Here is a 14,934-nt window from a genome sequence, read left to right on the forward strand (position 1 = left end):
CAATGCAATAGCTGTTTACTGAGACACAGAGGGAGAACTCGAAGTCAGTGTGTCATTTGGTATAGAAAATGTACAATGGCTCTTTAGGACAATCTCTTTTTCTCATTGATCTGGAAAACATACAGCAGACTGGCTTGGGAAAGAAAAGCAGTGTGTATTGTATGGTGCAATTTTTTTTTTCTAGTATCAAGGAGACGTCACTCCTGTGCAGGGAAAAGGTTTGGAATTCAATTCTTTTAGACGCACGTTGTAAACTCAGTTTTGTGAAAAGCTGTGGAAGAGTGTTGGAAAGAGGAACGTTAATACCTTCATTTAAAGTCCTATTATTTTGGTCAGTGTAGGAACAGCTGGGTCATTAATGTCCATACAGGAATAATCCGAGAGCACTGTGAATTAGAGCAATGCTAAGCACATGCACCGTACCCTGAAAATCCCAACATTCCTCTATTTTGGCAACATTGTGTAATGTGTACTAATACACCCACGTACCTGACAGAACAGGGCTGCATATCTCCAAATGTACACAACTGAAATGTGTCCCTGCTTTGTGTTTGTCAGAATGGCATTGGTAGCTTGTCCTCCAACATAAAAACCAATATCCAAGCCTTGGAGTCAATGTGACTTGAATTTTATAAATCAGATGGAGTGAGGTTCAGTCCACCTTCCTTCATCTGAAAAACATTAAAGCTCAAGCTGTTGCTTTGATTCTTGGAAAAATCCGTTTTCTTTCACAAACAGATTACGGATCTTGCCATACAGCCCAAAAAACTAGCAGCTTGGGCTTTTGCTGTCAGTGAGGTTGCATTACCCTGGATTTAGGTAATGCTGTGAATGTCCACAGACAGAACAATGACATTTAGAAAATTTCCAATAAGAGAAAAGCTAAGCACACGTGCATATTTGCATTTGTCTCTCTCTGAGCGTGGGTGTGTGCATGATACATGAGTGTGGTGTAACAGGAGCAATAACTTAATCTTAAGTGAACATTTGCATTTTTAAACACTACACGACTCGTTCCTCTTTGTTTACAGTGTGTCAAAATAAGCTTTTACTAAACTCCTACGCCTAGGGACAAAGAGGTTGATTTTTTTCACCCCCTGCTGTGATTTAAACCCTAATCTTATGTTCTTATCTTGAATTAGTTTGAGAGAGCAAAAGAAAAGGTGAGCGATTTGTTTAATAACTTGTGTCCCTTCAGATACCTTGTAGATTAATACTAATTAGATCAAGTTTTTTGGCTAAATTCTCTTGATTTTTATATTGTTTCAGTTTTCACTGCTTTGGCCAGTTACACATATGTAAAGCTAACAAATCTATGCATGCATGCGTGGGGAAAAAGGAACAAAAGGAAAAGGTATGTGTAATGTACTTCAGCCATTATATTTAATGAACAGAGGATTCACCTTTCTGCAGTTATTACCAAAATCTAAGAGTGATGCAGTGCTTTGAAGAAAAGGTGAACCAGAAAAAGTACTTAAAATGGGCCCCGATTCTTAGTACATGTAGATCATATACATATTATTATTTCACCTTCTTCCATTGTTTTTTCTGTGGTATCTTAAATCTGCACCTTCATAACAAACTATAGGTCACAGTGCTTATGTAGTTATGAAACTAAGATGTTAGACAAAAATCTGAATATTTAACCCAGTGCTTTAAAGCTTGTAGTTTAATGTGACAGCAGAAGTTAGAGACCATGAAATATCTAATAGGTCGTTTGTTTTGCTCTCACTTGCTGTTTTCCCCTTTCCGCAACCACTTCCACACCATATACGCCTCCAATTAAATGGTTGAATTAGTCCTGCAGTATCAGCTCCAGATAAGCTATTGGATTCTCTGACTTCTCAGAGAATTGGAAAAAAGATGGTTAAAGCTTCAAGGGAAAAAACATGAACAGATTTCCTTAACTTTTGTTTTTTGTAGTTATTATGAGACTTTAACAAGATAGTATAACATTCTAATTTATATTAATGTTTTGTAAGAATTAACAACAATGTTTTATTGCCACAACAAGTCTTGAATAACGTGCTGTCTGACTCGTGGTGCTGTAGAGCGTCCCGCTGTTGGACAAACTACGCAGTGTCAACATAACATGGACTGGACTGGTTCTTATATAGCGCTTTTCTACTCTTTCTGAGCACTCAAAGCGCTGTACACAACTTGTACATTAACCCATTCACACCCATTCGCACAAGCACATTTTTCTAAGTGCTTTCTAAGTAACATTCACACTCACATTCATACTCCGATGGATGCATCGGAGAGCAATTTGGGGTTAGTATCTTGCCCAAGGATATTTGGCATGCAGACTGGGATCGAACCACCAACCTTCCGATCAGTAGATGACCTGCTCTACCACCTGAGCTACAGCCACCCTAACATGGTTAAAGGGTGTTTGTTCCATCTCTTCTTTAGTTTTTTATAGTCATATCAAATAGCCATCACCCCTGTCAGGCATTAATAATTGAGTTGACATATCAGCTAAATACCAATAAAGAAAATTGCCGATATGAAAACATTTTTTACATTGCATTGGCAATTGGCAAATATTTAGCTTTTTAAGTTTCAGAATTAGTCCATCTTAAGATGTAAAATAAAATCTTGTGTGTGGCTTTTTTCTTATTTCCTACAATCTTGAGGCAGAAACTTCTAGATCCAATAAAAAGTAGAATGCAATTTGGAGCAGGTTCTACTGGGGATTAATGACCAGCCATTGGGATGAACCCCATAATCATTCATGAATGCAGTACCCCCAAACTGATCATCATTACTGTGAATCACACTGGACTCATTGTGCTGGCAATGCTGGGGAAAGTCATGGTATCGCACTACAGGTGTAGCTAATTTAGTTGATAAAGGGCATGATGATTAGTGATTTGCTCCAATGTGCATTAAAAAGGAAGGCAGCAGTTTTAGGTCTACTGATTTGTTGGAGTGCATTAGGGCCGAGTTAAATCTTGAATTTTAAATAGAGGAGAAAGAGAGTCCTTCTCTAAAGGACAGAAGCCAAAAGACTTATGTGGCATAATGAATGAAAGGGGAAAAGAGTGCTGATATCAGCTTGAATTAGTGTCTGCCACATTTTTTTTTATTCTGCCCTACCTGGTTGCAAACACAGGAATGCTTATATCCTATTTATATAGCAATATAATAGTTAATATCTAGATTAGCGATAAAGGGACATCTAATAAATTGGAATTGTCTGTGTCACTGTTATTGTGGACGATTATAACAATACAACATTAACAAAATAATGGAATCTTGTATCTGGTTTATCATCTGTTAGTAATGAAATATGAATTTGTGACACATGGACAAGTGTAATTTACTAGTTTTAATGTTAAGCATTTGTTCATGCATGTTTCTTGAATTAATACCAGAAGTATTTCCTACATTGGGAATTTCTTGCATCATGCGTGTGTGGAGAAATAGTGGAGCATGATTTTACAAGCTAACATACAGTTAGTTAGTTAAAGCAACTTTGCTGGCTGCAAACATTTAAAACATAATGGCATAAGCCCATCTATGTTATTTATCATCATAACACACTTTATGTGAGTAGTTTATGACAGAAAAGGTATCCTTTGAAAACTAAACATTTTACCACAAGCATAGCCATCATAAAATAAAGTACAGCCCCTTTCAAGGTTTCATCTTTTTCTGTATCGGGACATACAACAAATAATCTGGTCCTAGGCATGTCTTCAAATTAGTTAAATGTAACTTCAGATGAAATACAAAACATGACAAATAAACAATGTCATTATTTATCTAAAGAATTAAGGCACGATTCAGAAGCAGTGTGTGAAAAACTTAAGCGCACCTTAAGAGGGCAATTAGCAGCTAATTGCTGCTAATGAAATACACTTGATTAGTTGAGCCTCACAAGTGTGGCCACTGCTATGGAGCAGGAAAAAAAAGTTTTATAGAAGTTTTGGCAGTTTGCTGCTTGGGAGCTTTCAGCTATTGTGATGCTGTTTCCATCAAAACCAATCATTCTACAATGAGAAAGTTTATTCACAAGAGGAAAACATTCAAGACCGTTAACACTCTTTCCAGGACTGGATATCACAAGTGTAGAGCAAATCTACAACAAAATTGATTTAAAAAAAAAAAAAAAAACAGAACGAAAATGCATAATGATTCCTCCAAAACCATTACTTAAAGTTAAGGCTCGTAAAAGTCGTGTTACAAGCTACTGAATCATGTGATGTAGTGGTGCATTTTGGCCTAATTTTTGTTAAATAAAGAAGTTGCGTTGATCCAAACAGCCCTGATCCATCAAGAGATGGAGTCCACTAGACTCCTGAAGGTGTGCTGTAGTATCTGCAGCCAAGATGTTAGCAGCACATTCTTTCTATCAGTTGAGACTTGAGATCCATGGATCTGACGTCTTTGTCCAGCACATTCCACAGATGCTCGACTGGATTGAGATCTGAGTAATCCAAGTCAGTATCTCAAACACTTTGCTGGGCTTATATAGATATCCCCTATAGATATCCAATATTTTTGCTTTTTATCTGTTGGTAAATAAAACCTCATGTTAACGTTAAGTAACATTAATGCTAATGTTATAATGTTTCAATTATTATGACTGTTACTGTATGTTTTCTTCTTTTATCTTTAAACAAAGTAAGTAATTCACTCATGTGACCATGCAGATCATTCCAGGACCTGTCCAAGCAGGTGGACCTAGTTTATGGGACGGTGAGAGACTCGGCTGTGTACGAGTATTTTAGGGCCAAAGGCACCAACCCTCTGGAGCAGGACAGCACATATGCTGAGCTGTGGAAAGTCATTAACAAAAACAATGGCTTTGAGAACTCTGTATCCAGCCCTTCAGAGGGTATCAAGAAGGTGAGTATTTATTTTATCTTCATGAACAAAATGTTCAATTTCAAGGGGGAAAGAGCATTTTGTCTCTAAGAAAAAAAAAAAAGATGTTCTGTAAAGGTTTGCTTTACACAGGACGATGTTTTAACAATGCCTTGGCAATCTAACAGTTCATTTCAGGTCACCCCCAAAAAGGAAATGTATGCACAGCAAAATATTGACAAGAAGCAGGCATTGAAGAAGGATTTGTCTAGCCACAAAAAATAAATGAATTAATTAAAAACATCTGTAATGTCTTCAGCTCAATAAGGGATTGTCTTGCAATTCACTGCATTTTTTTTTATCTCACACCACAGTGTAGGAACAAGCTGAGAATTAGTTAAAACAAATGCATGTCTGACTAACAGAAGCATGGAGGTAAAAAAGTGATTCTTTTAATCTAACAAATTGCAACGTTTTTCTAATTGTTCCCACAAACTGCCTGTGCAGCTAAATGAATAGTTTGTGCATTCTGTCATCTCGTTCTTTAACGCAAACACTAAACAATAATAATTAGATAAATTACAGTGGGTTCTGACATGTGCACTTGACACAAAACAGCTTTATTATTTGAGCTGATAATTGGATCGAGTGTAATCAGGCCAGGCAATGCAAGGATGCGTACATCACAGGAAAACTAGTCTCAGTTTAATTTGACGAGACAAAGCAATTTAAATCAGTTACTGACTTACTGCATTGCTCTTCATTGTTAAACAAACTACTGCAGTTTTTATATATGTGTATATATATAAATATATAGCCATAGTTTGATTGGAATGTGTGTATGCATAACCCAGTGGCTCTTTGTGTTGTTCATCTTAATTTATTACAGGGACAGTCTTTCTCTGGAAGATGTAGGATGTAGAACACCACAGGAGGGAAAAGTCAGGACTGTGTACAAAACAATGAATACATAAATAAAAATCCATACAGATTCAGCTGTGGCTCTTCTACATTTTCTACACAGTGATTTTCAAACTCCAGCTTATGATTGGGTGTCTCCAAATGTGTTATTAGGTGAAGATTGCAAATCCAGAAAATAATAATAAGGAATATTTGTTTTTTTCATAATGTTTTCAGTGTTTAGTGTAAGTGGGCAAATGTACGGTAATTTCTATGCAAATATTTAGCTCCAGTGTTCGGACTGCTCATTGCTTTGTCTGAGTAAAATATCCTCCCGTGCGCTTCTCCAGTAAAATAGTCTACTCTTAACCTTAAAAGAAGCGTAATGCAAATATCATTTGCACTGTATCTAATCAGTTTTTGTTTGTTTATACAAAGCATTCTTGATCGCTGATGATTAAAGAAAATGTTTTAAAAAGTCATTTAAGATTTCTCCACTAAGCAGTTGCGTATCTTTATGTAATTACCACGTGCGTCTCTTTTTGTGTTTGTGATGGAAACTTTTGCAGGCGAAGCGAGAGTCATATGCCTTTCTGTGGGACATGGCAGTGGTAGAGTATGCTGCCCTGACAGACGACGACTGCACGTTAACTATAGCGGGAAACAGCATGAGCACCAGAGGCTATGGCATGGCCCTGCAGCACGGCAGTCCTTACAGAGACATCTTCTCACAGAAGTATGTATACGATGCTTTTTTACAGCAGAGAAACCAGTGATGCAATAATGCTGTAACATCTAACGTGTTCAGTACCTTGAAACTTCATTTTTATTGGTCTAGGCATCAGTTCTTTTGGTTATGGTAGAGGTTTATTCATAATATACTCATCTTCATTTAAGGGATTCTTCTAAATAGATGATCAAACTAATTGTGCATATTTCTTACTTTATCATAACATGTTATTTAGAGGTAAAACAAAAGGAAATCACACACTTGTTTCATTAATGATTTTCTTGTCCATAGGAAAACCAATACAAAAGTTATTTGGACACAACGGGCCCCCCGGTTTTATCTCGCTCTGAACTTGAGATTGCTCTACATGCTTTTATTTCATCACGCTTGGATTATTGTAATTCGCTCTTTATGTGTCTAAGCAAAGGTTCTCTGGATCGTCTGCAGGTTGTGCAAAACGCTGCAGCTAGGCTTTTGACAAAATCCTCCAAGTACTCACATGTGACACCATTATTATCTCAGTTACACTGGCTTCCTGTTAAATTTAGAGTTGATTTTAAGATCCTGGTCTTGACCTACAGAGCTGTGCACGGACTGGCACCAGCCTACATCTTTGATCTGCTACAGCCCTATGTCCCTAGCAGGTCTCTGAGGTCATCTGATCAGGGCTTACTTGCTATAAAAAATACTAAGAGGAGGACTAAGGGTGATAGAGCTTTTGCCACTGTGGCCCCTAGACTGTGGAACTCTCTCCCCCAAGCATTAAGAACTGTGGACTCAGTAGCTGTTTTTAAAAAACAACTCAAAACTTACCTTTTTAAAACTGCTTTTGGTTAATTTTATGCCTGTTTTATTTTCTCTTTTTAAATCTTTTTATGACTTGTAATCTTATGTGCAGCACTTTGTCATTCTGTCTCTATACTGTTGGCCTCTATCTGAAGCATATTTTTACTATTTGTCTGTTGCGTTTGACTCAAGGACAGACAAGTAATTTCATGTCTTAAAATTTGAAAGCAGGGCAGGAAACTTTCTCCCCAGCAATAAACACGCTCCCGACTTCCATGGCACTCTGTTTGTCTATGAAAATTAATATTTAATTAGATGGGAAAACATGAACTCTCGACAAGTACCAACTCAAAAAGAAAGACTAATCTGCCACAAACAGTGCTTCAGTGAAAGATGTTTGATCACTTTCAGAAAGAGGAATGGGAATATTTGAACATAGGGTGAGGCTGAGACACTTCACGAGTATAAAAGTATATAAATAACTCTGGCAGTATATCTGCTTATGTCTTTTTGCAATGAATGAATGTGTAGGCTTCTGCAAAATGCATAAATGTCAGTCACTGTTGAACAGTTTGAGTAATGACTGTGCAAAAAGTTAACTGTTCCAGTGGGACACCCTAACTGCTTCGCCTGTGTTTGCGATCAGCCATCATCATTCTCCCCAGCATACATCTATTCCTTACCCTGTAATTTGTGCACTAACTAATGGGCCGACTCTCGTATTTGATCATCTTTGTTTCTGTGCTTATACAGTTTGATATGATACTGATTACTCCTAAGCTCTGATTTTCTTTGCTTCATTTTTATAGAACCGAACTTTTGATTCTTGATTACAATCAGTGTCACATCTTGCACTCTGTAAACTAAGAACTGCAGTGTTTAATAGCTTTACCCTCTATGGGATTTTAATGAGGTTACAATGAAATGCTAATACATGCAATACATTAACCATGTTTTGTTTTATGTTATTTACTCTCGTTTCGTGAGCTACAAGATATCGTTGTATTATTGTTACATGATAATATTGTGGTGAAAATTCTCTGCTCTTCTGCCTTTATCATTCAGTTACCTAGGACTTAATCGGAATCAGTGTTAGCAAAGGATTTGTCTTGTGGTTATTACATGAAGATTTCCACCTACTGTGTTGAAAGAACTACTTAGTCTTTTCTCTGAGCAGGATTTTGGAGCTTCAAGAAAAGGGGGATCTTGACATCTTGAAGCAGAAGTGGTGGCCAAAGAAAGGTCGTTGTGACCTGCAGAGCCACACAGAAGCCCAGCCGGAGGGACGGGCGCTGCGTCTCCACAGCTTTGCCGGCGTCTTCTGCATCCTTGCCGCAGGGTTGCTACTGGCCCTCCTAGTAGCTGCACTGGAGACGTGGTGGAACAGCAACCACTGCCGACGAGAGCAGCCCAAAGAGGTGACCACTGACAACTCGTCGGGCCAGGGCCCAGGCCCGGGCCTTCTAACCCAGAACCTGGCCATGGTGGCCACCACGGGTCCCCCTGCCCCACCAAGGCCCCGGTCGAGACCCAGACCCCCGGGCCCCCCGGTCCTGCCCAGAGATGCCACTGCCACACTCTACTTTATGGATCCAGCAGGCGCTGACACCAGCCCCGATTTAGTAGAGCTGCAGTACACCCAGTTATAATAGGTGTGCCCCTGATGATAGTCCAGACATCATGTGATCAATCTACTCATTCCTTCTCATGTTGGGAGAGAGGTTGGGGTGCTTTGTAAGGGACTTCTCTGAGGCTTCTCTCTCATGCTGACACAAAGAATCCTTAATTGCGAAAAAAAATAAAATCCATCACTGGTGCTCACATGAGAGACCCGCAGTGAAAAGATAACATGCAAATTTAATACCACATACTGAAATTGTACTTCTGAGTCGATAAGTGCTTCAGTTGTACAATAGCTCTCTTTAGCTAATCCATTCAAGTCTTAATGCTTTAGAGCTCAGACTTTATCTTGCTGCTGTCGACTGGGCAGCCCCTCTGCATGAGGCGTCCAGACAACTAAGGCTTGACATGGATCCCTAAACTAAAGTGTGAGCAAATGCAGATAGTAAAGAATCTGAGCCTTGACCTGCCTGTTTGACTTGACAGTCCAACAATACTGGATGAGAATACCCATTTAAGACCCAATCCTGCCCTGGAAAACACACAGTAAATCAAACTCCATCCAAGCTGCTTTTTGGTGCATATGAGAGTTTGAGTTACTGCTGATGATTTCTATTTCAGTCTTTGTGTGTACAGCAGTAGCTGCTCTCTTAATAACCACATATTGCTGTCATGTGAGATTCATTACACAAACATCGCTGCCATTATTTAAAAAGACAAGATGTGCTAATCGTGGTTGTGTGCTTTATTGCTGTTGATATGTTGGAAAGATGTTTCCACCCAAAATCTTTTGACTGTAAAACACACACGCTCTGTAGTCTTGAAATGTGACTGTGTGGGAATTTAAGGCAGAAAGAAAGAAGCACATAAAGATGCTGGGCAGCATCTCCGATGTATAGGGAGCGGTAAATAAAGAATCGTAGCAGTTCAAGGAGATTTCTAGAGGCCTGTATTTCCTACTCCAATTGCGCATGAGGGCAAATGCAACAGTTTACAACTCATTCAAAACCTGTTACATGTATGCAGGTAACAGTGAGGTGGGAAGGTGCAGACAAATTATTTTAATAAATTTACTATTCTGTATCACAGTTTAAACTGAAACAAACAGGAAGACAAATTAAAGAAACAAGAACTGCTAACTATAATAAAAAGTAAAATGTACTTTCTCACAACTGGTACAGTCCAGGAAAACAAACAAACCAAAAAAAATGGCCATAAAATGAGCTATAAATGAGCTAGCATTTTATGACAGTAGAGTATGATATCATGAACACAGGATTGGCTACAGCAGTAATGAACAGCAGGACGCAAAGAACAAAATCTTATCTATAGGACCCAAACTGCTTCTTAAGATAAGTGACAGCATGTCTCACAGCTCCCTTCTAGACTGCGAAAAGCATGTTGTTTTTCTTGGTTTCACATGGATTCAATGATGGCAGGTTTTCATGGCAGAACAAAAAAGTAACTAATAAGTACCCAAATGGTGAAGTAGTTGATCCAAACCAAACACAGCGAGGATTTTTGTGTTTGCGCTTCACAAATATTAGTTTTGCCGTTTTTAGAACATAATTGGATTGTCTTTTCAGCTTTAAAATCTTTTCACAGATTTAACATTATGTCAAGTTGTATAATTCACTTAAACTTTCTGGTATTTGTTAGATTAAACTACTAAAACAATATGATGTTTACCTTGAGATGTGGTTAAAAAAAATCCGCTCAGCAGTCATGAAATCAAGCTGACCACTGCACAAACTTTAATTGCCTTTCATGCCTACAGGGAGTGATTAAAATTCAAAAGACTTGGGTGGACTATTACTTTATATTCTAAATTGTTTTAAGCAGTGCTCTGTGGCACCATGACAGCATAAGAATACAATATGTGGGCATTATGACAGCCATTTAAAACAAAACTCTGCTGCAAGCCTGAACACACCGGCCAATTAGTTTGACATTATGGAAATACACTTAATTGCTTAGTTGTCAATAATTACAGAAACGTGATGGCACAACAATTTTCCTTTAAAAATGCTTCTTTTAGCACACAGGTTAGCTACAGAAAAAACAGCGAGTCTTGGCTTACTCTCATTTCTGCTCATATGTGCAAAATCACATTTGGATTCATGAAACATGTCAGTGAATCAGAGTCAGTCTAAAGCCACAGGATCATGCTCACTACATGCACTCTGCATACTGCCACCCACCAGTTTCTTTATGTAGGGAAACATAGTTAACATCGAGGTGAACGATGGAGAATGGGATGTAGTTGTTTTAAGAAAAAGCGTCACCGCTAAGGCAAAAGTCTAATAATAATTAAATACTGAATTAATACATGAAATTCAAGAAATCTTCTAGTCATGCAGTTTTCAATGCTAAATTATTGACCAAATAGATCAAATAAGTCTTGTTTATTTCAGTCAAACGATGCCAAATTATATTCTTTAACATCATCTTGGATATGGCATCTATATTAAAAAGAATCTGGTCTGTACTACAAAGCAAGTTTAGAGGTTTAGCAAAATAACATAATAGAGGTTTAAACCTGGGTTTTTATTGTTATAAAGGCCATTTCTTACTTGGCAACTTACGTAGCACACCTAACCTGCTGAATAACAGGTTATATTCATAATAAGTTCACCACCTACTCATCAATCAATCCTCTAAAAAATAGTGTGTCCATTCCTGGGAAAGTTGGACCTCAGTGTGCAGGCAGTAAAAAAAAAACCAAGTTTAGTAATTTCTGGTTTTATGTAAAACTTGCATAGCAACACTTACGATTTTGAGCTGTTTTTTGTTATATAATCTTTTTTTTTTACTTGCTCTTAGACCCTTTAATGACAGGGGGGCTGTAGCTTCAAATAATAGGGCTTTACTTACCTTTTTATTCACAAAAAGAAAAAACCTGAAATAATAGAATATGCAGTTGTAGTTATATGTTTGTCAGGCTTTTCTCACCTCTTGTCTTAATAATAGAGGTGTGAGCCTGATAAGTTTATTAATTTACACAGTCGGCATCTATGTCACATTTTTCCAGTCTGACAAAAATGTTTTGAGCACACAAATATCCATACAGCACTGCTATCGCACACACAAAAACACCCCGCTGCTTACAGCAGCTGTGCTCATTTAAGCCAGAATTATATGTTTAACCACTTTGTATTTTTCTAAAATTGTAGTTTGATTGCCATAAAAATAATACTAACAATGATAATAATTATTATATCATAAAATTGTTATTACAGTGTTGCCTTACGATACAAAATTAAAAACTAGATCAATTATAAAAACACAATTCATGCATTTCTGCTGCAGTTTATGCAGATTACCTGTTTATGTTTCTAATTACCAACACTGACACCTGTCTCATCTAATTTTCAGAAAATATATCAATAAGAGTATTTCCACAAATTGTCAAACTATTCCTTTTATTAGCCAAGTAGTACTTTATTACAATTATATGTCAATGTCCGGATTCACGGGGATCATTTTGGTTATGTATCGTTGTCTATGGTCTCCAGCAGGTGACTAAGGATTACGCTCTGCAAAGGGTTTCTGGATCATTGACATATAATGACATAACAAGCTCCTTACCAGAAGGGAGGCGGGACATTTGGACTGACAGAGAGACAGACTGGGAGGAGGCCGTGGCTCTTGACACAGGTCAGGAGAGGCCTGACACACTGTACTGGATGGTCATTGGCTGTGACAGGGCGAAAGGGCGGGGCATGGGGCCCGACTGGGGTAGACTGTAGTTGCTTCATCCGTCATATCACCCCCATGGTCTCTCCTGCTATTTGCCTGTCTAGTTTTGTCTGTTTTGCCTCAACTTAAATGGGTGCATGATTATAGAATAACATTCAAAAGCAAGCATGAAAACCATTTTTAGAAAATGTGTGTCTGATAAACAGTTATGTGCTTATTTGGCTTCTCTCCCCAGTCCCATATGTATGTTCCCCGTCTAAAAAAAAAATGAATATTTGAAAAGATTCTTCAAAGTAATGTGGCTTACTTCAATTAACTGACATTACCTAATTTGTCTCCATTTACACTTTAGTGTCTCACATAGTTTGTGCGTCCAATAGAGCCTGTCTTGTTAACAGCTGATTTTTTTCATGCAAGAGTCACCTCCTGCAGATGTGTGGTCACGTAACTGTGCAAAAAATTTAAACACTTCTGCATGAAGTGACAATTTCCTTTAAGTCCGTGTCAGTGAAGTGGAGGCATTACCTTTTATGACACCATATTTAAGATTTACTATTTCAGCTATTTCAGCTGCTTAAAGAATTCGAGTACATTTTTAATTCATGCTCTGGTTTCTTGAATGACGCTGAAATAAGCCAGTGTGTCATTTCAGCATCCTTCAGAGTCATAAACATTATTAGATGTGTGTTAGGCTTGTGTAATTGATGATAGAATAGACTACATTGCATGTATTAAAGATTACTAACTATAATGCTTATGATGAAAGGACTATTATAACCTGCCTTTCTCTGTCTTCTTTCACTCTCTATTCTCTTCTCATTTCTTCTTTTAATCTTTTAACCCCTTTTCACTTTGCATTCATTTTCACTTATTTTTTATCACACTCCTCTTTGATTACATTCATGCTCTCCATTCCATTAAAACCTCTCTCCACCGTCTTTTCTACTGCCTTCTTTTATTCTATGCACGCTCTTTGGCTCTGCCTTCCTTTCAATCTATTTTTAGGACAAAGAAGTGAACCTGGAACAGGTCCACCAACGTTTGAACAGCCTCCTGGACGAGGACTTAGCCCACAAGCAGCTGCCAGGTCAGTCTATAGAGATCTCTGCCCTGGACATTGGCAGCATGCAACCCAGCCAGTCTCTGGAGGCTTTGTCTGTTCGGGATTACCCAGCCCATCGCGGACCACCGCCACTCTCTGTGACCACCTTCCTCCAGGAGGGTCATGGGGCAGGAAGGACACTGGGCGCGTCCGCTGGCAGGACCTTGCCCCTGCCCCTGAGCAGTGCCACCATGCCCTCTATTCGCTGCAAACACAGGGCACCCAACGGAGGGCTCTTCCGGCAGAGCCCAGTCAAGACACCCATGCCAATGTCCTACCAACCAGTGCCAGGAGGACCCATCCCAGAAGCCAGTGAGGCCAGCCACGGGACATCCATTTAAGCAAGCCGAACATTCACAGACACTCGAGCTCAAACAGAATAGCGAAGAGCTAAACAGAGTGCCGGCAGTGTGACGAGCTATAAATAAAATGCTAAAAAAAGGATTTTTACTACCAATGAGACAACACACGAAAAGACACAAAGACTTTAATGTACATATTTGTAAGTACAAAGCGAGAGAAGCAACATTAAAAAGTGTATTTTGAATATTCTCAACAGTTGAGTTTAAAAAACAAAAAAGTATTAAAAAATGACTGAATGGCTTTGTAAATTTTGTTCTAAATGAATAAAGGTGACAATTCTTTGTGGTTGTTTTCTAAGTGCCAAGTTCAAAGATGTTTTCTTTCAGATCATTAACTGAATGTACTGTGAGAATCCATGACAGACATTTCACACTTAAAACACAATGGAAGAACTGATTTGTTTCATATGAAAAAAATAAAAAGTGTAATAAAAAAACATCCAGATTTGCGTTTGAATATATTATTGGAATATCATTGTCACATTGTCTGTATGTTTAAGTGATCACCGACAGAATTGTGCTTAATGGAAAAAATACTGAAGATCTAGAAACAATAAATTAGTTTTTAGATCAGTATTATTAGTTTGTTTTACTGGATTTTTCCATAAAATAAACTGGATTTAAGAAAAACTATCTGCAGTAATTTATACTTGATGGGATAGTGTTCACCCTTTTTTGTGTGTATGTAGAAAGACAGTCAAGTCAGATACAGGGTTAAAGATGTGTCGATGTGCAGGTAGAAGCTAAAGTGTCTTAAATAGTAAACCTTGTGTGATATTTGCTCATTCGATGTGTAGAAGTTGCGCCTGCGGTCTACCTGAACAAATGGCGTTGAGTTCAACCAGTATGCGGCGATAAGGCTAAAAGAGAAAACGTAAATATTATATTGGCAGCCTTGTGAATCTTTCATTTTCCAGGCA

At 38.1% G+C, this 14,934-nt stretch overlaps 1 protein-coding gene across 4 annotated transcripts in view; it reads left to right on the forward strand.

Moving 5' to 3' along the window:
* grid1a (glutamate receptor, ionotropic, delta 1a) overlaps positions 1-14,517 on the forward strand; it is a 261,832-nt gene extending 247,315 nt beyond the window's left edge. Inside the window, exons 13-17 of one of the 4 annotated variants that reach the window (XM_006783669.2) lie at positions 4,662-4,857; positions 6,285-6,451; positions 8,409-8,649; positions 12,367-12,508; positions 13,556-14,517. In XM_006783669.2, the coding sequence (XP_006783732.1) occupies positions 4,662-4,857; positions 6,285-6,451; positions 8,409-8,649; positions 12,367-12,508; positions 13,556-13,968 (1,159 nt within the window). In that variant the 3' untranslated portion in view covers positions 13,969-14,517. Of the gene's footprint in view, positions 1-4,661; positions 4,858-6,284; positions 6,452-8,408; positions 8,884-12,366; positions 12,509-13,555 lie in introns of all 4 variants that reach the window. The other 3 variants (XM_035904886.2, XM_006783670.2, XM_006783671.2) reach the window with 3 other exon arrangements.
* Positions 14,518-14,934: the final 417 nt, after the last annotated feature.

This window comes from Neolamprologus brichardi, chromosome 13, assembly GCF_056152115.1.
Source record: "Neolamprologus brichardi isolate AB-2024 chromosome 13, ASM5615211v1, whole genome shotgun sequence".
NCBI lineage: Eukaryota > Metazoa > Chordata > Actinopteri > Cichliformes > Cichlidae > Neolamprologus > Neolamprologus brichardi.